We start from the raw sequence: 22875 nt of genomic DNA on the forward strand, positions 1-22875 counted from the left end.
GATTTAGGTTTTATAAAGGGTCTTGTTTTCACACTAAATCGAAGTTTATCAAAAACGTAAGATTGAGGTGACAGTGAACAAATGGTTACACCCAGAACACAATCATAACCTGCTTTCTCGAGCATCCCACCAGATTAACTTTCTCTCTAGAGAAGTTTCTCACCCAAAGCCCTCTGCAGCGTTTCAGCCAAGGTTGGCTGAGCCAGTTTTCATGAATGCAACCGCGCAGTCTGTTTACTTCCTGGGTGGAGGGTATTCTCCGCCTTATAGAAATCCTCCCCCAAGTTAGTTGTCTTTGCTTATGGACAGGATAACCCTCTCCCCCCTTGCCTCCAGGCTTGCATGCTCCATTCCTGTTGACTTCACATCTCTTTGTTAACATTTGAGTGCGTTTAGCGAGGGGAATAAATCTCTTGTCTGACAGAAAACCTGCTTTTCACCTCTGCCGGTGTCTCGTACTTTGCTGCAGACTCTGACAACATATTTTCAGTCTATGTACATAACTCGTTACAGGTTATACAGGTGTACATTTCATGCCGATGCTAAGGAGCAGTGTGACCCTGGCTTTCATATAAAACCACCTGACATCCATTGGTGAACCAGCCTGTACAGACCAGTCAGGATATACCTGTAAGCCCCTTGTCAGTGCCATTACGAAGGTCTTGGGTCACAACAGGAGCGGTTCTGAGCTCAACAGCTAGCCCACAAAGCATGTGGGAAGAGAGGGGAGATGCCTGTGCTCACCTACGGACATGACCCCAGAATGTAGACGCAATCGCAGCCACAGTGACCCCGAGTGAATCACTCACAACTGACATGCAGTAAGAACAGCAAAAGGGGTATGTGATGAGGTACATGCTAGAGTACATCCTCCCCCTGGGGGAATCACTCTCTGGTGTTTCCTGTGGGGTCCTGCAGGGATCAGTTCTTGGTCCTGGGCTGTTTCATATTTTTATCAATGGCCTGGAAAAGAATAAAATCACTGATGAAGTTTGCAGGTGCTCCAAACGGTAGGGGAGTGGTAAGTAACGAAGAGGACAGGTCACTGATAACAGAGCCAGCTGGATCGCTTGGTAAGCTGGGCGCAAGCAATACACATTTTAATATGAGTGAATATAAAGTTCTACATCTAACAACAAAGAATGCAGGCCATACTTACATGACAGGAGACTTCATCCTGGGAAGCAGTGACTGAAAAGGACTTGTGGAGGTGTCAGCTGAACTTGAGCTCCCAGTGACACACTGGGGCCAAAAGAGCTAATGTGAACCTGGGATGCATAAACATTATCTGGAGCACTGAGTTTATTTTATCTCTGTAACTGGCGCTGGTGCGAGTGCTGCTGGAATCCAGTGCCCAGTTCTGGTGCCCACAGTTCAAGAAGGATGGTGATTAATTGGAGCGGGGGGCAGAGAAAAGCCAAGACAATGATTAAAGGATTAGAAAACCTGCTTCATAATGAGAGACTCAAGGAGCTCAGTCTATTTAGCTCAACAAAGAGAAGGCTAAGGAGTGATTGGATCATAGTCTATAAGCACCTACATGGGGAACAAATTCAGCGGGGCTTGTCAGTCTAGCGGGTAAAGGTGTAGCAGCGCAATGGCTGGAAGCTGAAGCTAGACAAATTCAGACTGGAAATAAGATGCACATTTTTAATAGGGAGGGTAATTAACCACTAGAACAATTTCCCAAGGCTCGTGGTGCATTCTCCATCAACGGCAATGTTTAAAAACAGACTGGATGTGTTTCTACAAGATCTGCTCTACTTCAAACATGAATTAATTCAGGGAAGTTTTAGGGCCTGGGTTATGCAGGGGTCAGCATAGCTGCTCACACTGGTTCCTTCTGGCCTTGAAATCTATAAAACAGTGGGGACCCTGATCTGTAATGGCATTTGCGTGCTGCAACAATACAAGTAAACTAGTTGTAAAATGGCCTGGATCCACGTGGAGTCAGCCCATGGTGCCTAAACACCATGAATCTGGCCCCAGCTTAACCACAATGCTCTAAGTTGGTTCTTTTTCTTTGCCTTCATGTTTCTGAGCTGTTAGGCAAGGGATTTCCCAGCTCTTCTCTACCAACATGACTGGTAGAAACTTACACAATCACCTGACTCCAGGACCAGGTGCTTTATTAAACATCAGGTATCATCAGACTGCTGAGAGTTGGCAACACTGGAGTGAAGAGTTGCTGTGCTGCAGCTGGGCATCGGAACTGGCCCGGGGGTGGTGGGACAGCTGGGTCAGAACCGGCCCTGGGGAGCGGCTGGGGTGGAGCCAGGCGTCAGAACCAGCCACCATCCTGTGGTTTCTCCCTGCGTGACCCCTGGCTTGTAGCGATGCCTTTGATGCCACCCTGGCTAGCTAGGTGGGTGGGTGGAACCCGGCATCCCTGGATATCAAAGCTTGAGCCAAAAGGTCATTAATGGCCCTTTTGTCTCCTGAGCCCTGCTCTGGGGACTGAGGCCAAGAAGGGCCAAGCCCCACTATCCCAGCTTGGGGAGGGGGGGTCTAGTGGTTAGAGCAGGGGAGGCTGGGAGCCAGGACTCCTGGGTTCTGTCCTTGGCTCTGAGAGGGGAGTGGGGGCCAGGGGTCAGAGCAGGAGGCTCCCCCTCCCTGGCCAATGGGCCCTCGCTAGCGCCCTGCTCCTGCCCCCTCCCGCCCCAGGCAGGGGCTGTGGGGGTGGGGCTCCCCCCACCCGAGGTGCAGAACTCACCTCCTGCCCAGGGGGCAGCAGACGGAAGATGCTCTAGTCGCGTGGTTGCGCCTTTATGGTGCTTCCGCGCTGCAAGGGGCGCATGCGCCCTGAGTCGGGGGTGGCCAGGCGGGCAGCGTAGGCTGGAGATGGAGCCGGAGCCGAGCTTCGCGCACATGGGGCTGGACGGGCGGCTGCTGCAGGTACCGGCCCCGGGCCGGGGGGGAACTCAGGAGCCCTGGCTCCCAGTTCCCCCCGTCCCCCAGCTCTAGCCACTAGATTCCCCCCGCCCCTCCCTGGGCTGGGGAGGGAACCCAGGAGTCCTGGCTCCCCCCCCCATCACTAGATTGCCCCCGGACCCGCCCCCCCCGACACCCCTGGGCTGGGGAGGGAACCCAGGAGTCCTGTCCCCCCCCAATCCCTAGCCCCTCCCAGAGCCAGGAGAGGACCATGGGGTCCAGCCAGTGCCGCCCCCAGGGCAGGGTGGGAGACACGAAGCCGGGAGGCCCTTCTCCCTACAGAGGCCACAGGAGACCCCCGCCCTCCCTGTGTCCGTGGGGGGTGTCTCAGCGAGGGACCAGGCACGTCCCACCAATTGCATCCCTCTCGGTGCCTGGGTCCCCTGGCAATGCCCAGCTGCTGCCCAGGGTGTGTGGGGGGGTGATGTGACCCTCCCCCCCGCTCTTCTTGGCACCCCCCCCAGCTGTGCTGTGGGGAGCATGGCCTAGTGGCTAGAGTGCTGGCCTGGCTGTCAGGGTGCTGGGGTTCTGTTCCTGGCCCTGCCACCCAGGTGTGTGGAGCTGGGGGTGCGTCCCCTGCTCTATGGCATGGGGTGATGGGGCTGGGGTGAAATTCATCCCCTTGGCAAAGCTCCGTGCGATCTCGGCTGCCAGCTGCTGGCTGTGGTGGGGCATAAAGCCTGGTTACTTGCGTGCCCTCCCACCCCCCCCCAGTGGGAAGAGCCCAGGGCACTGAGCGCTCTAGTCTGAGCCAACCGAGGGGCTGGAAGGGCCCTGCAGCGCTATCTCCCCCCCCTTGTGCCCTAGATGCTTTGGTTGCTCTCTGGGGTTCCTACCAGGCTCCCTCCATTCATCCCCGCAGGCCATCGCTGAGCTGGGCTGGGCCAAGCCCACACTAATCCAGGAGAAGGCCATTCCGCTGGCCCTGGAGGGCAAGGACCTGCTGGCCCGGGCTAGGACTGGCTCTGGGAAGACGGCCGCCTATGCCATCCCCCTCCTCCAGCACTTGCTCCAAGTGAAGATGGTACGTCTGTCCCTGGGGGCACAACTAACGGCTCGGGCAGGGCTCCCTTCTTGGGGAAGCCCCTCACTGCACTGGGTCCAGGCCTGATCCTGTTAGGAGCCCCGCTGGCTTAGGCAGCGGGAACCCTGAGTCCCTGGGAGAGCAGCTTGGGTCCGTCTGCCCCTCAGCCTGCATGGACCCCTTTTGCTGCTCATGCCAAGGTGCCCTGGGTGGAGGGACGGGGACGGTCTCTGCTGCGGGCAGCCTGGGTGCCCTGGTGCATCAGATCAGCACCTGGCTCTCCAGCAACTTGGTGCCCTCTCGAGCCCCAAGGCCGTTGCTGTGTAACAGGAGATGGTAGCGCCTGAGGGGGGCTGCCCTGGAATGGGGGCAGTGCCTGGCTCAGGGCAGTGTCCATCCCTGGGACACAGGCATTGTATCCTCTCCAGCGAGATACCCCGGGACATCCCACTGAGTGCATGGCAGGCCGTGGATGCACAGCTGGTGTCTGACCCTGACCCTTATCCTCCAGTCCCCCTTGGTGACGGAGCAGGCGGTGCGTGGGCTGGTCCTGGTGCCCACCAAGGAGCTGGGCCAGCAGGTGCTGCAGATGATCCGGCAGCTGACGGCGTACTGCTCCCGCGATGTCCGTGTCGCCGATGTCTCCGGGCAGGTGGACATGTCTGCACAGAGGTGAGAGCCCCAGGGAGAAGGGGCGGGCTAGGGCAGACTTGAGGGGGAGTGGGCTGGGGGCTGGGGAGGGGGAAGATAGGAACTTAGGGGGCCTGGTGCCCACTCATAGTCAGCGGTCAAAGCTGCCCGCTCCCTGGGAGCAGCCTGTGACCCGAGTGCCAGCCGCTCGCAGGACCCGATGCACCCCGGTCCACCATGGAGCCAAAGAGCCGGCTGGCTTGGAGCATGTCTGGGGATACATGACGGGAAGCTATTGGCCCCTCCCAACCCCAAGGGCTCTGCTGCCCTGGAGAGACCAGAGAGCCTCTGGTGAGCCAGTGGCAATGCGTCACGCAGGGTCCCTGCTGGGGTCAGCTGCTCTCCGGCTGAAGCTCCTCACGTGGATCGGCCTTTCCTGCACTGTTAGGGGCGCTGCCCTTCCCTTCCCCCCCCACCCCCAGGCAGGAGCCCTGGGAGCTCTGCAGGCTCACGAACTCCCCATGAAGGAATTTCGGGGACACCTCCCTGGTTGGGGGTAGGGGCTCTGCAGTGCGGTAACTAGCTAAGCCCGGCTGTGATCCAAGCCAGGCTTGCTACCGGGACCAGCATGGACCTGGCTGGGCCAGCCCAAGCTATGGACTAGCTCCACTCGGTGCAGGACTGGAGGCACAGCCTCTCTGCTCAGCGAGGATCACTGGCCAGCAGCTCCTGCGAGCTGAGCCCCTGGGGCAGTTACCCCATGTCCCCCCCCCCCTTCCCGTTCCCCCAACTGGTAGAGGCTACCAGTGCCTGGGGCCGCTTCTGCTCCAGCCCCTCCTGCTTCTGACCAGCTGTGGGGAGCAGCCAGGCCTTGAGAGCTGTGTCGTCCTTGGGGAAAGGAGCAGGACCTGTCTGGCTCCCTGCAAACCCAGGCAGCTGCTGTCCCAGTTGCACTGGAATCCTGGGCTACAAGATTTTCTTTGCAACCGTAAGAGTGGGGGCCCGGCCCAGGGGAGAGCGTGTGCGCGCGGGGGGCCCGGCCCGGGGGAGGGCGTGTGTGCCCTGGCTGGCTCTTGGCTGCACTCTGGGGAATGCTGCTGTATTAGAACCCTGCAGGAAGGCAGCAAGAGCTAGTGTTTGGGGTAGGGGACAAGGAGCAAGACTCCTGGGTTCTTTTCCTGGCTGTCCCTGACTTGCTGTGTGACCATGGATAGTTCCGGTCCCCCACGCCACGTAGGAGGCGCTGGCGATCGCTGTGTATCTGGCCTGGTGGTGACCCCGGCCCCTCACGCCGCTCTGTGCCCCTGGCAGGCCCATCCTGATGGAGAAGCCGGATGTGGTGGTGGGGACGCCCTCACGGGTCCTGGCTCACCTGCAGGGCCACAGCCTGAGCTTGCGCCATTCCCTGGAGGTGCTGGTCCTGGATGAGGCCGACCTACTCTTCTCCTTTGGCTTTGAGGAGGATCTGAAGAACCTGCTATGGTGAGCTGCTGGGGCTGGCCAGCCCTGCCCCCAGCCTGAGCAAGGGGGCCCTGGGGAGCAGGTATGATCTGGTAGGGTGGGGGGTCCATTCGGGAGAGGGAGTGATCTGGGGGGGGGGCCCAATGGGTGGGGTTGATTGGGGAGGGAAGATTTGCTTTGCTGCCTGTCGCCTGAGGGTCCTTACTTCCTATAAGGCCCAGCCAGGGCTCCCCTGTCCTGGCTGAGGCTCAAGGCTGGGAGACAGTGACTGCTGTTGTGGGGAGGATCATACCCCTCTTATGTGGGCTGTGGACAGAGCCCTCAGCAGCAGGGTGGCCAGCCTCTCCTGGAGCCCGTGGGGGGTGTCGCTCCGGGGCCGGGGGGAGGCTCTGAGCTAGTCTCTGGTTCCTTGGCAGCCACTTCCCCAAGATCTACCAAAGCTTCCTGATGTCGGCCACCTTCAGCGAGGAGGTGCAGGCGCTGAAGGAGCTCGTGCTGCACAACCCGGTAAGGGGGGATCTGGGGGCAGCTCAGCGGGTTCGGCGTCTTCCCCCATGGCTCTGGGCAGCTCTGCTCTGCGGCCTTGGGGCGGGTTCCTCACTGAATCATCCTGGCCTGTTATCCTGGGGGTCCCTGGGATTGGAGGGGGGAATGAGATCCCCCAGCCCCACTGCTGCATAGGGGCTAGGCCCCCTCCCTAAGGGGCGGGGTTTGAGCTGAGCGCTAAGCCCCGCCCCGCTCGCAGGTGACCCTGAAGCTGCAGGAGTCCCAGCTGCCGGAGGCGGCCCAGCTGTGCCAGTACCAGATCCGCTGCGCAGGTGAGGAGGACAAGTTCCTGCTGCTCTACGCGCTGCTCAAGCTGGGGCTGGTGCGGGGCAAGGCCATCCTCTTCATCAGCACCGTGGAGCGCGGCTACCGCCTCAAGCTCTTCCTGGAGCAGTTCAGCATCCCAGCCTGCGTGCTCAACGCCGAGCTGCCCGTGCAGTCCCGGTGAGCGGAGGAACAAGCCCTGGGGGGTCGGAGGGGTGACCCATTGGGGCAAGAGAGATTGCGGGGGGCGGGGGGGGTGTCCATGCAGTCTGGGAGGGGGAGGAGTCCTGGGGATGGGGAGGGGTGACCCATTGGGGCAGGAGAGTTTGGGGGAAGGGGGGGTCCATGCAGTCCATGGGGGGAAGAGCCCTGGGGGGGTTGGGAATGACCCCTGGGGAGTGGGGAAGGGCAGCCCATTGGGGAGTGGTCCCTGCTGTCCATGTGGAGGGGATGGGCATTCTGCCTTCCCTCATCCCCAGTGGATCCACACACACCGTGCAATGCCCGGCCCTAGCACTGCCGTGCGGAGAGGCCCTGACTGAGGGTTAGCACTCGCCAGCCCCGAGCTGCCACGGGGACCCCAATAGTGCTGGGCAAGCCCCCCAAGAAGGGAGGGCAGCACCTGTCACCCTCCAGGGTGGGTCCCTGCGCCTCTCACTGACGCCTCTGCTTGGACTCCAGGTGCCACATCATCAGCCAGTTCAACCGGGGCTTCTACGACTACATCGTCGCCACCGACGAGCAGGTGCTGGCGGAGCCCACGGTGCGAGCCAAGAGGAGGAAGGGCGCGAAGGGCGCCAAGGCAGAGAAGTAAGGACCCATAGGGACCCCCGGGCTGGCCGGCGTTGGCAACAGAAACCAGGCACTTGGTCCGTGTCTGCGGTAGCCAGGCCCAGCAGCGCCAGCCTCTGTCACCAGCAGGGGGCACCTGACTGCTCCATACTGCCCCCCAGCTCTGCCGGGGCCCCTCATTCCCAGCCCCACCCCCCGGCTCTAGCAGGGCCCCTCACCCCCAGCCAGCCCTTCAGCTCTGCCGGGGCCCCTCGCTCCCAGCCCCACCTCCGCCCTCCCCGCCCAGTTCTGCCGGGGCCCCTCACTCCCAGCCCCCTGCAATCCCAGCCCCAGCCCTGCCCCATCCCCCCCTGCCGGGGCCCCACCCCCCACTCCCAGCTCTGCCGGGGCCCCTCACTCCTAACCCCAGCCCTTCCCTCCAGCTCTGCTGGGGCCCCTCGCTCCCTGCAATCCCAGCCCTGCCCTGGAAGAAGCGCTCTAGGGAGCTGTCTTGCACTAGCAGCGCTGGCTGCTCTCCTGGGTCTCTGGTTTGGCTGGCTGGGGCTCGGGCTGGTGGGTTTGGCTGTGCCCTGAGGTCCCCTTCCCCTGCAGGGGCAAAGACCCAGAGTACGGCGTGGCACGGGGCATCGACTTCCAGAATGTCGCCACCATCATCAACTTCGACCCGCCACCCTCAGTCGAGTCCTACATCCACCGGGCCGGCAGGTAGGGGCTCGGGCTGCGGGGAGGGGTGGGAGGTTCTGCTCTGGTCCATATGGGCTGGTAGCACCCAGCTGGCTGGCTGTGGAGCCCCAGGGTGTCCCCAAGGGGCACTGCCCCATGCCTGGGTCTCCAGCCAGAGGCACCAGGCTGGGCTCCTCTGGCTCTCCCTGCAGTGTCCGCGTGTGTTGTTGTCCCACAAACTTATACAGGATCGTTTTAGGGGTCAAGGCAAAGATGCCACATTTATTAATCTGTAACTATTAACAAATACCTCAATGCTTATACACATACAGTCACACACACACACACACCAAAATGTTCTGCAGCTGCTGGATAGTTACCAGTCCTGAGTGTAGTTTGAGTTTGCAGCTTGGGATCGTAGCTCGTGACAGCTAACTGGCCAGGAGAGCTGAGCACGAGTGGGAGCCGGGTCTCTGTCGGGCGCGCACCGATGCTCCTTGATGTTGATAGCAGAACGTTACCCAGAGTCTCTCATCTCACCCTTCCTTTTTTATAGGAGTTTTTGGATTCAAAGTCTCTAGGTCTTGCTGTGTCACACCGCCTCTGGGTTTGACTTGATCACCCGTCAATTGCAGGCATGACTGTCAGCCTGGGACCTGGCTTTGATTTTCCTTCTGTTGTTTCTTTTTAGGGTGGATGCTTCTTGCTTGAGTTAGGGCTGTTGTCTAGTTCTTCAGCCGTTGGTATTTGAACTTTATCTCATCAGGACGGGCTGGTGCTGGAGGTTGATTCTATCACCCATACATCCCTCATTCACACATTTTAACTAGACTAATAAGGTTACAGCAGGGTTTGCAAAAATGAAGGTTGCAGCAAGCCCTTACAAAATGGAGTAAGCATTTTAAAATGGGGTTTGAATTACAATATGGCACAGAAGTTACAATGTAGGCAAAATGGCAAGTGTAATGAAAGTTACAATGTAGTAACAGAAGTTACAATGGTACAGTGGATAACTTAAAAACAATTTCATTTACATTGGTTCTACAGTGTAAGGTACCTGGCTGGCACCGAGCTTGCTGGGGCCACGCCAGCAGCAGCCCCCAAGTCAGGGGGTTCTGTCTCTAGGCTCTTGGGTCAGGTGGGGCTGGGGGGACATCAGGGGGACCCATGGACATGGGAGCCAGCGCTGAGGCCTCTTGAAGTCCCTGGGGCTGTCTCCTGTGACCCAGGCCCTGTCCCATCCCATCGGTGAGGCCAGGACACCCAGCTAATCAGGCCCAATCCGGGACAGTGCCATGGGGAGGGCACAGCCCTGGCCTGGCCTCGGTACCTTCCACGGCTGGGTCCCAGCCCCTGGGGCCAATTGCCCACCCATGGGTCTGGGGGGCAGAGCGGGCGGTAGGGCTCCTCTGCACAGCAGGGCAGGTGGAAGCTGCTGGGTCCCAGGCATGGCAGAAGAACGCTCTGTGCTAATCCCGCCTGCCCCCAACGCTCTCCCCTCTGCCCCCTGCAGGACGGCCCGTGCTGACAACCCTGGCACAGCCCTGACTTTCGTGACACACCCAGAGTGCCCCCTGCTGGCCGAGATTGAGGAGGCTCTCGCAGGAGGTCAGTGAGTGGGGCTGGGGTCCTATGGGGGTGGGGAGATCTGGGCACACGGCTTGACTGACTGCCTGGCTGGGAAAGGGTTTGAGCCATTCTTGGGGAAGGCACAGCCAGTCTGGTGGGGGCTGGGTGGAAGAGGGGATTCCCTGTATCTCCTGCACAGGTTGTGTCCTGCCCCAGCCCTGCCCCCACTCCTCAGGATGTGGGGGCTGCAGGTCCCCTCCTGGGCCATGGTGCCGAGGTCCCTGGCCCTGAAAGGCCCCTTCTGTCCCCACAGAGAGCACCGAGCCTGTGCTGCGCCCCTACCAGTTCCGGATGGAGGAAGTCGAGGGGCTCCGCTACAGATGCCGGGTCAGTGGAGGGGGCAGGCGGGAGGGAGATGGGCACGGGCAAAGCTACCAACCCAAAACAGCGCCCAGTCTGCCAAGTAGCCAGGGGCCGGGTGGGAAACACCCCTTCCCTCCCCCTGGGTCCCCAGCACCTGGGGGACCCTCCCCATACAACTCTGGGGAAGGGACAGTGGGGCCCAAGGCAGCTTGCCCAGAGCGGGGGTGCTTGGAGCAGGTGCCAGGCCCTGGGGGAGTTGGGGGAGTTGCCAGGGCCTATGGGGTTGAAGTTCCACCGGAGGGCAGGAGCCGTGGGGGAGGGACGTGCTGGGGCCTGGGGGGCTGAGTTCTGGCCCTGTCTGTGCAGGGGGCTCTGACCTCCCCCCTCTAACCCCCCCCCCCCCCCCCAGGACGCCATGCGCTCCGTCACCAAGCAGGCCATCAAGGAGGCGCGGCTGCGGGAGATCAAGGAGGAGCTACTCAACTCGGAGAAGCTGAAGGTGGGGGGCAGCAGTGAGGGGGCTGGGAACGAAGCCTTGTGCGGCCCCTCCCTCTGCAGGGAGTGAACCCTACTGCCCTGGGGGATTGGCTCCCCGGTGCGCACAGATGGGCTGGCTGCAGTGGGGCATGCCTAGGCATGGCCTTGTCTCTGGCCTGGGGAGTGGGGGCCTGGCCCTACATGGGGTGGGGCAGGACCCGAGCGTGACTCCTGCTGAAGGGAACAGGCATTAGGGGCGTGTGGGGGCTGGGGGCACGGAACCCCGGGGGCGGGGTGAGCTGCAGGGGGGCATGGAACCCTTGGGGGGGCACTGACTCCCGTGATGGGCTCTGGGCAGGGGGCACTGAACCACGGGGCAGGCTGGTGGGGAGTGGGGGGCAGTTCAGAGGGGCCCTGTCTCTCTGCAGCTGGGTCTGGGCTCAACCCTCCCCCTCCCCCCAGACGTACTTCGAGGACAATCCCCACGACCTGCGGCTGCTGCGCCACGACCGGCCCCTGCACCCGGCCATCATCAAACCGCACCTGCGCAACGTGCCTGAGTACCTGGGTCAGTGCCACCCGCCAGGGCTGGGCTCGCAGACTTCCAGCTGCGGGGGAGGGAGGGGAGCAGGGACAGGGGCACTTCTGGGGTCCCTTGTTGCCTCTCTAGCGCCTTTCACCCAGCATGATCCCAAAGGTCCTCCAGACCCTTTATAGAGCCCCCTTGTCCGGCGCTGAGATACGCTTCTGTGGGGCAGGGTGCGGGGGCTGGTTATACAGTGACCCCTTACCCGGCTCTGAGACCCGGCTCCTCTGGGATGGGGCATGGGAGCTGGTTATACAGGGACCAGTCACCGAGTCGCAGCCCATCTGGGGTGGGGCGCAGGGGCTGTTAGCCCCAGGGCACAGTCTCCTGCCAGTTTGGGGCAGGATTTGGGGGGCCTGGCCCTGCAGCAGGGATATCCAGGGTGTTGGGTTCCCCCAGCTCTGTCCTGGCCTCGCTGGGTGGGGCAGGGAGTCCCAGGTTCAGGGCCCAGCCAGCCCCAGCCGCAGCTCCTGACCTGTCTTCTCCCCCGGCAGTGCCCCCCACCCTGCGTGCCATTGCCCAGCCCCTGCTCAACAAGCGCAAGCGACGGAAACACTTGGCCCCCAGCAGCAGCCGCCCCAGGGGGGGCTTCCAGGTGGGTACCTGGGCTGGGCTCCTCTCCGAACCCCAGAGCACTGATGGCTGGGGGGGGTGATGGCTGGAGGGGGGGTTCCCCACAAAGCCTCCAGTCCCCAGCATGGAGCTGAGGCCAAGGCAGAGGGCCCAGGAGGGGGAAGGGCTGTGATGGTGCCCACCCAGCCCCAGAGGGCCTTATCCTAGGGGCTCGGTAGCTGGCACCACCATGTGCTGGACGGGGGGGGGGTCAGACCCACATTGTAGAGGGTGGAGGAGTATTCGGGGGGACCCAAGACAGCAGGAGATTCTGGGAGCCAGTGGGTCGCAACAGCCCACGTTCTTCTTGATCCAGTGAGGCAGAGCCGCATCTGGCCAGCAGGGGTCACTGGGGAGCCAGCCCCACTGCATTGCCTAGGTATGGGGCCCCAATGCAGGGGAGGCAGCCGGTGGGGGGAGGGAGGTGGAGCCCTCCCAACTGCTGCCCCTAACCCCTGCTGCTTCTCTCCTAGGCCCGGGGGGGGCGCAACCCTCTGCGGAGCTTCCAATACATGGGGAGGAGACCCCGGCGCCCAGCTAGCAAGGGGAAGACGTCCTGAGCCGTCAGCGACAGCACCTGGCTGGACTCAGAATGGACAATGTCCCGTGTGGCTGGGGCCGATTCCCCCGCTGGGCCAAGAGGAGACAAACGCTGCGCCCCGCTGCCCTTGCTTGGCTCTGCCGTCTGAACAGGGGTCTTATGGGGCACCTGTGGCTGGGCGTGGGCATTTCCTGCTGTTGGCGTCAGCCACGCCCCAGTGCCAGGCCCCAGGCGCCTGAGTGTGGCTGTGGGGAGGGGGGGCTGGGGCCAAAGGGTTGCAGACGGCAGCTGACCCCAATAAAACTCAGTGGTGGCTCCACACGGCTGGGTCTCTCTCCTGGGGCTGTGCTGCCCCCTGCTCCCATGGAGGCACCGGCCAGGACACAGGTCGGGGTTGCTCTGAGTAGCCTAGAGGAGGGGGAACTGCTCCATCCTCTCACCGCTGGGCTGGATGGGTGGGGGCTGGATGTGAATGTTGGGGGGTGGGGGTGTCTAGCCAGGCCTGGTGCAGTGCTGGCCCCTCTGCCTAGCTGAGAGTGCCAATGCTCATCCCACGGGCTGCTGTAGGGGGTGGAACCGTGTCTGGCTCCCGGGGGCACATGCCTGGAGTCTGGCTCAGTTCAAACCCCAGGTGCATGCTGGCCCCTCCAGGGGACACTGCTGTGGCAGTGTCCAGCAGCAGACGTCACTGGGGGCTTTGGCAAACCCACTTTGCACGGTGGCCTCGGGTTTCATGCCCTGGTGTCGGGGGTGGCAAAGGAGCCAACACTCAGCCTTGGGGCTCTCAGGTCCTCAGCTGCTTGTGGCAGCCTCCAGTAGGAGGCAGCCATGAGCCATAGGGGGAGGATTCCACGTTTAGTTACAGCCAAGGATTGTGTTTCTGTGTGGCCACAGATAATGCCCCCCCCCCCCCCTTTCAAGCAAGTTCTCTTCTCCCTTCAAAGTCAGAAACACATCAGGTGCTTGTATCTCCCCTGGGCCGGTCAGTGCCATCACCCCCAATACAGCGGGCCTGGGGGAGCTGGAGCTGAGCTGAATTTCTTGGGGAAATCAGGGCATTGAACCTTTCAGTTCTCTGGCTCATGCAGGGGTTGTTCCTACCGCATTGAAAGTGTGCGTCCCACGCTCCCCCGGGACAGGTGGGTACCTCTAACGGTTACAGAGACGGGGGGTGTTCTGTGGAGTTTAGACGGGATGCTCTGTCTGCCCTGCCTGGCCTTTATGCCCCCCCAGCCATGCTGCTCTTAGGGAAATTATTGCTGCCTGCCCCCAGCCACGCTGACAGGGCCCCAGTCATGCATCAATCCATGCCTACAGGGCCCATGGGCATAGGATGGGCTAATGCCCCAGGGCCATGTTGCCTAGTTATTTCACTCCTGGTTTAGGCGGAGAGGCTGGGGGCACCCATCTGGGATCCCAGCAGGCGCTCCATGTCCTGAGCAGGCCCCGGGCCTTGTTCCTCACTGGGAATCAAGGTGAAGGCACTGTCTTGCTGGGGGTTTTGTGGTCAGGGTGACTCCCTGGGGTGGCCAGTACAACTGCAGCCCAGAACTGGGCCCTGCCCGGGGGTGTCCATGGGGGCAGGAGCAGCTCACCAACTGCCATGTGTCTGAGGAAGTGGGTATTCACCCCCGAAAGCTTATGCTCCAATATGTCTGTTAGTCTATAAGGTGCCACAGGACTCTCTCGCTTTTTACAGATCCAGACTAACATGGCTACCCCTCTGATACTTCTCACCAACCGTGAGCATCCTCTGGGGCCCTCTCCCTGCGAAGGGAAAGTCCCTGCCTGTGCCAGGGGTATGCTGGCTTCGTGGCCTGGCTCAGCCCCATGCGCCCCAGGGCTCAGGCTGGGGGCACTCTGCTGCAAGCGCTGAGCAGGGCTTAACGGGCCCAGACACCAGGGCTTGGGCGATCTATGGGGGTTTCTGAGTCCATATTGCAGTTTGGGGTGACTGGTAGATCCCAGACATCAATGGGTCTCGCGGGGGAGAGGGGCCAAGTGTGCTGGGGGCCAGGGCCGGCTCCAGGTACCCGCAGACCAAGTACGTGCTTGGGCAGGCGCCTGGTAAGGGGTGGCCAATTTTGGGTTTGGCGGGGGCACTCAGGGTTTTTTGATTTTTTGAGGGGGGGGGAGATTTGGTCGGGCGGTGCTGGGGGTGGGGTGTGTTGTTTTTGTTTTGGTGGCTGGGGGGGGGATTTGGTGGTGGCGCTCCGGGGGGGGGTGCGGCGGGGCGCTCCATGGGGGTGGGGGTGTTCGGCAGGGCGGCTCGAGGGTGGGGGTGTTTGGTGGCAGTTGGTGGGAGGTGTGTGTGGGGGCGGGAGGGTTCGGCTGCGTGGTGTTCCGTGGGGGGGGGTGTTCAGGAGCGCCGCAGAGGGCTGTGGGGTTCTGCGGCGCTCTGTGGGGGGTTGTGGGGTTCAGCGGCACTCCGCGGGGGGGTTCAGCTGGCGGGTTTGGTGGTGCTCCGTGGGGGGCTGGCGTATTTGGCGGTGCGGGGAGCTGGGGGGGTTCGGCGGCGTGGTGCTCTGTGGGGGGCTGGGGGAGGTCGGTGGGGGGGTTTGGCGGTGCGGCGCTCTGCGGGGGGGGTGGCGGTGCGGTGCTGAGGGGGTGTGTTATGGCGGCACTATGGAGGATGGCACTCTTTTTTTTTTTTTTTTCCCCTTTGCTTGGGGTGGCAAAAAAGTTAGAGCTGGCCCTGCTGGGGGCACAAAGGTGGGGTTGGAGTCGCCTGGGAGCTGGGAGGGTGGGGTCCTGTTACCTGGGGGACAGGAGGATGGGGTCCTGTTACCTTGGGAACGGGAGGGTGGAGTCAGGGTTGCCTGGGGAATAGCAGGGTGGGGTCAGGATTGCCCAGGGCCCTTGCCTGTACGTTCACAGGCTGCCTGACAGAGCAAGCAGGTGTCCTTGGCACATCGACCAGGCTCCCCGTATCTGCTGCTGCATCAGCCTTATTGGGGCCTGGGACTGTGATCCAAGGCCGTAGGCGTCGGTTAGCTGGGCGATAACGGGATGGGGCAGAGGGCACCCACAGTCCCTGGCACGCAGCACCAGATTAACGAATAAACTAAGTAAACTACAGCTTGGGACCTCGAAACAAAAAAAAAACTGACTCCATTTCCAATTTTCTCAAAACCGCTTGATAACTAAAGGAGAGATGGGGAAAGTAGATTCTCTCTAAATACAGACATTTTCATGCAAATATGACACACATTTACATATCTGGTACAAATACCCTTACCTTACCCTCACCCTTCACTAATGGGTCATTACTGACAGGCGGGAGGCTAAGGCTGAGAAAAAAGCCATAACTGCACTTGTAAAATTAGTATTTCTATAAGTAAGTCTGCTATCAGTCTCCTAAGGCAGTGTTTTGTTGGCCAGCTGCTACGGGTGAAATTCTGACCATGCCTTCAGAACTTATTTAAATAAATAAATAATCTCACTGCTGATAAAATCAGGAAAAATGTGAGATCGGAGACAGCAGTGTCGTGTAGCAATCCTGCTAAGCTCATACTCATAGGGGACTCGTCCTAGGAGTGACATCACGTAGAGCATCCCCCTTGGCTGGTGAGAGCCAGAAGGCCGCCATCTTTTGTTTATGGTCCTGCACGCTCAGTCATACAGTGTCTTCGCTCCCGTTTTTCTTCATTTTCTTAAATGTTAGTGTGTTTGTTCCTCTTCTGATCTGTACATACGGACCATTGTGTGTTTTAGTGCGCACGCCGCTTGCTGCTCCATGTGCTATCCAGGCTTCACGTGACTGAGTTTGCAGGTGCTCGTCTTATGGACTATGGTCAAGTGGATCTTGAGGAGGATAAATTTGGGTTGGCTTCCCTCCATCAGTTTTGGGAACCTTCCCAATAAACATCAGAGAGTGCTGATGAAAGGATAAATAGAGGGTTTTGAGAGAAGTGAAGGCAGATATACATATATATCAAAATATTCTGAGCACTTGATGAGCAAGTTATTTCAAACTATGTGCATATATGATTTATAGACTATTAAATATTCATTATATTTGCTTGAATATAGGCTAGTTTTTCCTCACTTTCTCAATGTCTGGCTAGAGATTACCAGTCTTTTTTCTGGTAAATTCTTTCTCTTTCACGCATATAGCGTGTTGTCACTTTGTGTGTCCGAGGTGTTTACTCAAGATTAATTAGTGGTCCTGGGGGAGACAGAGGATAGAGAAGCGAACGCGAAGAGAGAGATCTGCCTAGAAAAAAGACTGGGATATTCTGCTCAGCGGGTTTGGAGTACACAAGATATTTTCTTGTAGGTAGTATGTTATGTAAAAATTCATATATAGACTTCTAAATCACATATCATATGCATAATACATTGTATTTTTATAGTATGGCAAAAGAAAAATCCCAACAATTCATTGTTTCATAGCGAAAATTAATCATAATAAACATTTGTAAATATATTTTATAGAGAGTCTGGATAAACTTTGTAATAACAAAATTAAATGTTTTTTTAATTTATTCATATGAAAAGAAGGATAATTTTCCTTATTCATGGTGTAAAAAAAAATGATATATCCTCTCATTTTCCTGTGAGAACATAGACAAAATAGCACTAACTTTCACAGAAATATCCTGGTAAAATAACAGGTTTTAGGCATATATCTATATTAATAAAGATATTATTTGTTGTTGTGTAGATATATAAATCTCAATATTTATAATATAAAATTAATTTTTTTACTGGTTTTTGGAAGCGATTTTGCAGCTTTTTTTAGTCCAAGGGTAACAAACTGCTCAGGAGAAAGATCATTTTTGCAACTGAAATATATCAAGAATGAATCCAGGGAACCAATTGGCTAAGATGATCAGTGAAAATGCAAATGACCTGGCTGGCAGGAGGGAGGGGCTGCTGGGCTCAGGATACCTGCCTACCTGTAACCAGACCCCTGGGGCTGTGTGGGACAGAGAGATGCTCCCCGTCCCCCTGCACACCAGAGAGGGGGCTCACGCTGGCTCTGATGCTGTGACCAGAGCAGAGAGCTCCCTGCCTGCCCCACTGGGACAGCAAGGGCAGCGCAGAGCATGGTGGGAGCTGAGACCCCAGCTGGGTGGGGGGACACACAGGCAGGGCAGGTCTGCTGCCAGCCAGGTTTGCCTGGTCCAGAGGTGCTGCTGGGAAGTGATTACACAGCAGAGAGGGAGCTACCAGGAACAGGGCTCAGAGGGGCTGTGACCCCAGGCCCAGCCAGCGAGAGGGAACAGGTCCCACTCCCTTCCCCAGCAGCTGAATTTCAGACCGAGCTGTGGAAGGATCCCTCCTTGGAAAAGCTAAGGGAACTTGCTGGCCACAGCGCTGGGGAAGGCTGCAGGGACAGAGTCCTGTGGGAGAACGGATTCCTGTACCAGGAATGGGCTCCCCAAGGGGAAGTAAAACTGTGGGGAATCGGGAGGCAGCTGGTGGTGTGCCAGGAATCCACAGGGTTCTTCCTGTTTGAGCTGCTGTATGGGAGGAAAGTGAGGAGACCCCTGGACCTGGAAGGGGAGGATTGGGAGGTGAAGGGGGAAGATGCCCTGGTGGATCTCTTCCCTGAGGTGGGAGCCAATCTCCCCATCAGGTGGTCCCCGTTCAGAGTCACTGGGAAAGCAGCCCAGAACCTGGAGAGAGAGGTCAAGGACATGCTGGATTTAGATGTGATCCAGCTGTTGAACAGCCCACGGGCCTCACCCGTGGGGCTGGTCCCCAAGGGAGATGGGATGATCTAGTTTTGTGGGGACTATCGGAAGCTTAAAGCCATCACTGTGTCCGATGCCTACCCCATGCCTAGATCTGAGGAGATTCTAGCCAAGCTGAGGGGGATGGGGAACTTGGCCCTGGCGTACATCGATGACGTGTGTCTTTAGCCAGACCTGGGAGGAACATGTGTCCCAGGTGAAGAGGGGGCTGGGCTGCCTCCAGGAGACAGGACTGATGGTAAAAGCTGAAAAGTGCAAGGTGGAGATGATCAAAAATTGGCCCATTCCCTAGACCAAGAAACAAGTTCAGGCCTTTATCAGGAAGGCGGGGGGCTACCAGAGGTTTGTACCTCACGTTAGCTCCCTGGCTGCCCCCATCCCTGAGCTATGTGAGAGGGGTAAGCCAGACGAGGTGGTCTGGACTGAGCAGTGCCAGAGGGCTCTCTGTATACTTAAGGAGGCTCTAATTCAGGGCCCAGTAAATCTGGTAAACCCAGAGTTTGCCAAGCCTTTTGCAGTGTTCACTGATGCCTCAGATGCAAGGCTGGGCACGGTGCTGATGCAAGCCAATGCTGAGGGGAGGAGACACCCCATCGGGTACCTGAGCAAGAAACTGCTGCCCCGGGAGCCTGAATTGCAGCCCTCCAAACTGGAGCACTGGGAAAAGACCCAATCCCAGTTTAAACCCCAGGGGTATTGGGGTGGCAAAAGGGCACGGGCTGCATAAACCTTCCCACATGCAGCCTGCAAGCACCATCAAGCACAACAGACCCCCGGGAGGGTGTGAAACTGGAATGTCCTGGTGTAACTCCCACCAAGGAATGGGAGAGGTGCTGGAGCATCCATGGGAACGTTGGTGGGTTCGAACTTCCCCAGGTAACCAGCTAAAGTGACCTCGCTCAGTTCAGTCTCGAAGGGGGGGCAAGATGTGACGAAGTGGGACTGTTCTTAATGTTTCGTCTGAATACTGTGTGGGTGCCTCAGTTTCCCCTATGCATTTCTTAAGTCTCCAGTGTGCATAAATGGCCAACAATCTGTCTCCTAGCAACAAATGGCCAGGGCCCTTCCCCCTCCAAGGGGATAGCTAAAGGTGAACAAAGAGATTAGGTGACCTCCTGGCACGGGAAAGAGACAAAGGACAGAAAGGTGGGGCTGGAGGGGGTTTTCAGTTTGGAGCTGGCTGGGGATGGGAAGTGAGGGCAGACGGGGTTGTCTGGCTCGCTGGGCCCCAGAATGGACCTGGCTGAGGGATCCTGTTCTCTGTACCTACAAGCTCTGTTTTAGACCATGTTCCTGTCATCTAATAAACCTCTGTTTTACTGGCTGGCTGAGAGTCACGTCTGACTGTGAAGTGGGGGTGCGTGCAGGACCCTCTGGCTTCCCCAGGACCCCGCCTGGGTGGACTCGCTGTGGGAAGCGCACAGAGGGGCATATGCTGAAAGCTCCAAGGAGAGACCCAGGAGGTGAAGCCGTGTGAGCTTCTTGCCCTGAAGACGGTCTGCTCCGAGGGAGAGGAGGTTCCCCAATGTCCTGACTGGCTTTGTGGGGAGCAGTTTCAGCACATCGCCCGGGGACTCCGTGACAGTCAGTATTAAAATGAATGTGATGTGCAGACAGACATACTGCAGGTTGTCCTGCCTCCATTAAGTAAGCTGGTCTGTGTAACTGTAACTGCTTTTGTATTGCTGTAGCTATAAAGTTTTCATATCTACTAATTAAGAAATTATAGATGAAAATATGTTAATTTGAAACTATTTTATAATGCAAACAGGAATACTGCAAGACGTGTTTTAGTTTGATTATTATTCTATTTTTACAGCTTCGCCTTTGTATATATGCTACTATAAAGCATTCGTGTTTATATATTTAATGTCTTTTCTGTGAAAATAATATATATATATTTTTTAATAGTATGGGCCTTCTCACTTGACATAGTTTAGGGCCTCAGAATGTCCTAATCTGGCCCTGCTGACATGGGGGGGCCCAGTGCATCACACCCAAGGAGGGGCATGAACCATAGACCAGCACCAGCCCTGGGCAAGAGGGGCAACCAACCCCCACCCTCCAACATGGTCCCACCAGAGCCCCACACCCACCCACCATACAACAAACCAACCCCCCATAGCCGCACACACCGTACAACAAACCATCCCCCCATCCCCAGACGTGTATGGGGGCCATTGTGAACACATTATGTGGACTCCCCAAAGCTGCAAACCCTGTTGGGAATGTGGGGCAGGGGGCTCCATGTTGGATGGGGATCTAGGTTTGCCAGGTGTCCAGTTTTTGACCCGAATGCCTGGTCGAAAAGGGACCCTGGCGGCTCTGGTCAGCGGCGGGTCTAAAGCAGGCTTCCTGCCTGCCGTGGCTCTGCGTGGCTCCCAGAAGCAGCGGCATGTCCCCACTCCGGCTCCTGTGCATAGAGGCAGCCAGGGGGCTCCGCATGCTGCCCCCACCCCAAGCGCTGCCCCCACAGCTCCGATTGGCTGGGAACCCGAGGGGGGGGGGGCAGGAAGGGACTGCTTCTGGGAGCTGGCTGAGGTAACCGCCACCCGGCGCCTGCACCCCGACCTTGTCCCATGCCCCAACCCCCTGCCCTGATCCCCATTCCACCCTCCGAATAGGGATAGCTAAAGGTGAACAAAGAGATCAGGTGACCTCCTGGCCCAAGGATGTTTAGTTTTGTGCAAGTAGAAAGCTGGCATCCCTATGGAGACCCCCAAGGCCGGTGGCAAAGGGCTAACGAAAGAGAGTCGTTGACTTAAGTGCTCGCCCTTTGCAATGCAACTGCGGAGCCGGGTTGCAAGAGGAGGACGTCTGTGGGGACTGTCCTGGGGTGGCAGGGCCTGGAGGGCCTCCATCTCTTCAGCCATTCTCCCCTGCCCACGCTAAGTGCAGGAGCTGGATGGGGAGGGGAGTCACAGCTGGCCCCCCCGCACTGCCCAGGGAAGGGGGGCAAGGTGGGGCCCTGCGTGAGGCAGGTTCAGGTGATCTCTCTGGTTCGCTGTTAAGTGAGGAGCAATGACAGGCTAGGCTCTGTGCAAAGCATCTGGCTGGGTGCTCCGGGGGCCCCGGGACACTCTGCGAGACGGTGCTCGGCCACCGGGGAGGCTGATGGTCAGCGCAGGGGCCCATGTGCTCTGTGCAATCAGGTCAGATGGCTCGCACACCGTGCATGTGCAGGGGACCCCACGAGACGCCGGGCTGGGGCTCTGCACAGACACCAGAGGGGAGAAGCGCCCAGGGACTCAGCCGCTGGATCCCTCAGCAGTGTGGGGAGCTGCCAGCTGTACACCAACCCCCCACAGCCACTACAACCAGACAACTCACCCCCACACACACAGTGCACACGCCCGGCCCCACACCTACCCCCAGCCACCACAACCACACACCCCACCCCCACACTGCGCACCCCCAGCCCCACACCTACCCCCAGCCACCACAACCACACCCCACACTGCGCACCCCCAGCCCCACACCTACCCCCAGCCACCACAACCACCCCCCCCACCCCCACACTGCGCACCCCCAGCCCCACACCTACCCTCAGCCACCACAACCACACACCCCACCCCCACACTGCGCACCCCCAGCCCCACACCTACCCCCAGCCACCACAACCACCCACCCCACCCTCACACTGTGCACCCCCAGCCTCACACCTGCCCCCAGCCACCACAACCAGCCACTCCACCCCCAGCCACTCACACCCCAACTACACATCAATCCCCACACCCCCAACTCCCTCACCTACTACCAGCCACCACAACCAGCCACCACAACCCCAGCCACTCACCCCCCAACCTCACACCTATCACCAGCCACTACAACCAGACATCTCCAGGCCCACATCACACACCTACCCCTACCCTGCCACCACAACCAGCCACCCCACCCCCACGCGCCAACTCCTCACCTACCCCCCCAACCACACATCCACATCACACACTGACCCCAGCCCACCAGCCACCAAACACCCCAGCCACCTACCAGCCCACGCTCAAAGCCACTGCCCTCCCCCACCCACCTACCCCTTCAGCCACGGGCCAGGCCCTTCCCCCACTTAGAACCCACTGACTTGGCACTCGGCGGGGGAGGGGAGTTCCTGCTCTATTCAGGGAAACACTTCGCGTTGCCCTCGAACCCTGATCTAATTTCTCTGTGATAGCCTTTATCTCGACGGCTTTTATTGCCAACGTGCAAGGCTACGTGTGCTGCTCAATTCCACCTGGGGCAGATGCGCTGTGGTGAATCAGACCGAGCCACACCGGGCTCACACCCTTCTTTATCACAGGCAGAGCCGGTAGCAGCATCTCTCCTCAAAGTTGCCAAGCGCCTGCTTGCAGCTGCTTTGGCTCAAGTTGGGCTTTTGGGTGGAAATTTTCCAGGCCGAGCATCTGCCTCGAGCTGCGTATTCAGAAAAGTTTCAGCCCAGATGTTTCCAAGAAGATCGGCGGAAAAATACATTATTTTGCCCATGTTAAAAAAAACCTGCTATAACCTTTGGGTGAGAAGCTCTAGCATCCCCCAGCTTTGGAGCCCCGGTGGCTGGGAGAGGCCTTTTGCTGCTCTCCTGAAAATACACCCACATTTGGCCAAGTTACGAGCCTTTGAAAAATCTTTGCAGCAAGTGCCCAGTAGAGACTTGTTAGAGTTTGGCTGCTAACTTCTGATGATTCTGAGTGCACTGAGCATGCTCTGTCCCCACAGAGTG

At 58.7% G+C, this 22875-nt stretch overlaps 1 protein-coding gene across 1 annotated transcript; it reads left to right on the forward strand.

Moving 5' to 3' along the window:
• The first annotated feature begins 2800 nt into the window (after window positions 1-2800).
• Window positions 2801-12780, forward strand: DDX56 (DEAD-box helicase 56). Its single transcript, XM_054018319.1, has 14 exons — window positions 2801-2895; window positions 3794-3955; window positions 4467-4627; window positions 5897-6067; window positions 6463-6553; window positions 6792-7036; window positions 7538-7666; window positions 8240-8353; window positions 9825-9919; window positions 10194-10267; window positions 10653-10742; window positions 11183-11288; window positions 11801-11901; window positions 12392-12780. Exons 1-14 carry the CDS (start codon window positions 2842-2844, stop codon window positions 12476-12478), a joined length of 1680 nt encoding a protein of 559 aa, XP_053874294.1. The 5' UTR covers window positions 2801-2841; the 3' UTR covers window positions 12479-12780.
• The last annotated feature ends 10095 nt before the right edge of the window (window positions 12781-22875 follow it).

This window comes from Malaclemys terrapin, chromosome 2 (genome assembly GCF_027887155.1).
Source record: "Malaclemys terrapin pileata isolate rMalTer1 chromosome 2, rMalTer1.hap1, whole genome shotgun sequence".
In the NCBI taxonomy this organism is placed as follows: Eukaryota; Metazoa; Chordata; order Testudines; family Emydidae; genus Malaclemys; species Malaclemys terrapin.

Bases quoted from the DNA above. Each gene is read 5' to 3' on its own strand.
- DDX56 (XM_054018319.1), top strand. From the start codon at position 2,842: ATGGAGCCGGAGCCGAGCTTCGCGCACATGGGGCTGGACGGGCGGCTG. The intron at 10,268-10,652 runs GTCAGTGGAGGG...CCCCCCCCCCAG, and splicing joins GGCTCCGCTACAGATGCCGG to GACGCCATGCGCTCCGTCAC. The intron at 11,289-11,800 runs GTCAGTGCCACC...CTCCCCCGGCAG, and splicing joins CAACGTGCCTGAGTACCTGG to TGCCCCCCACCCTGCGTGCC.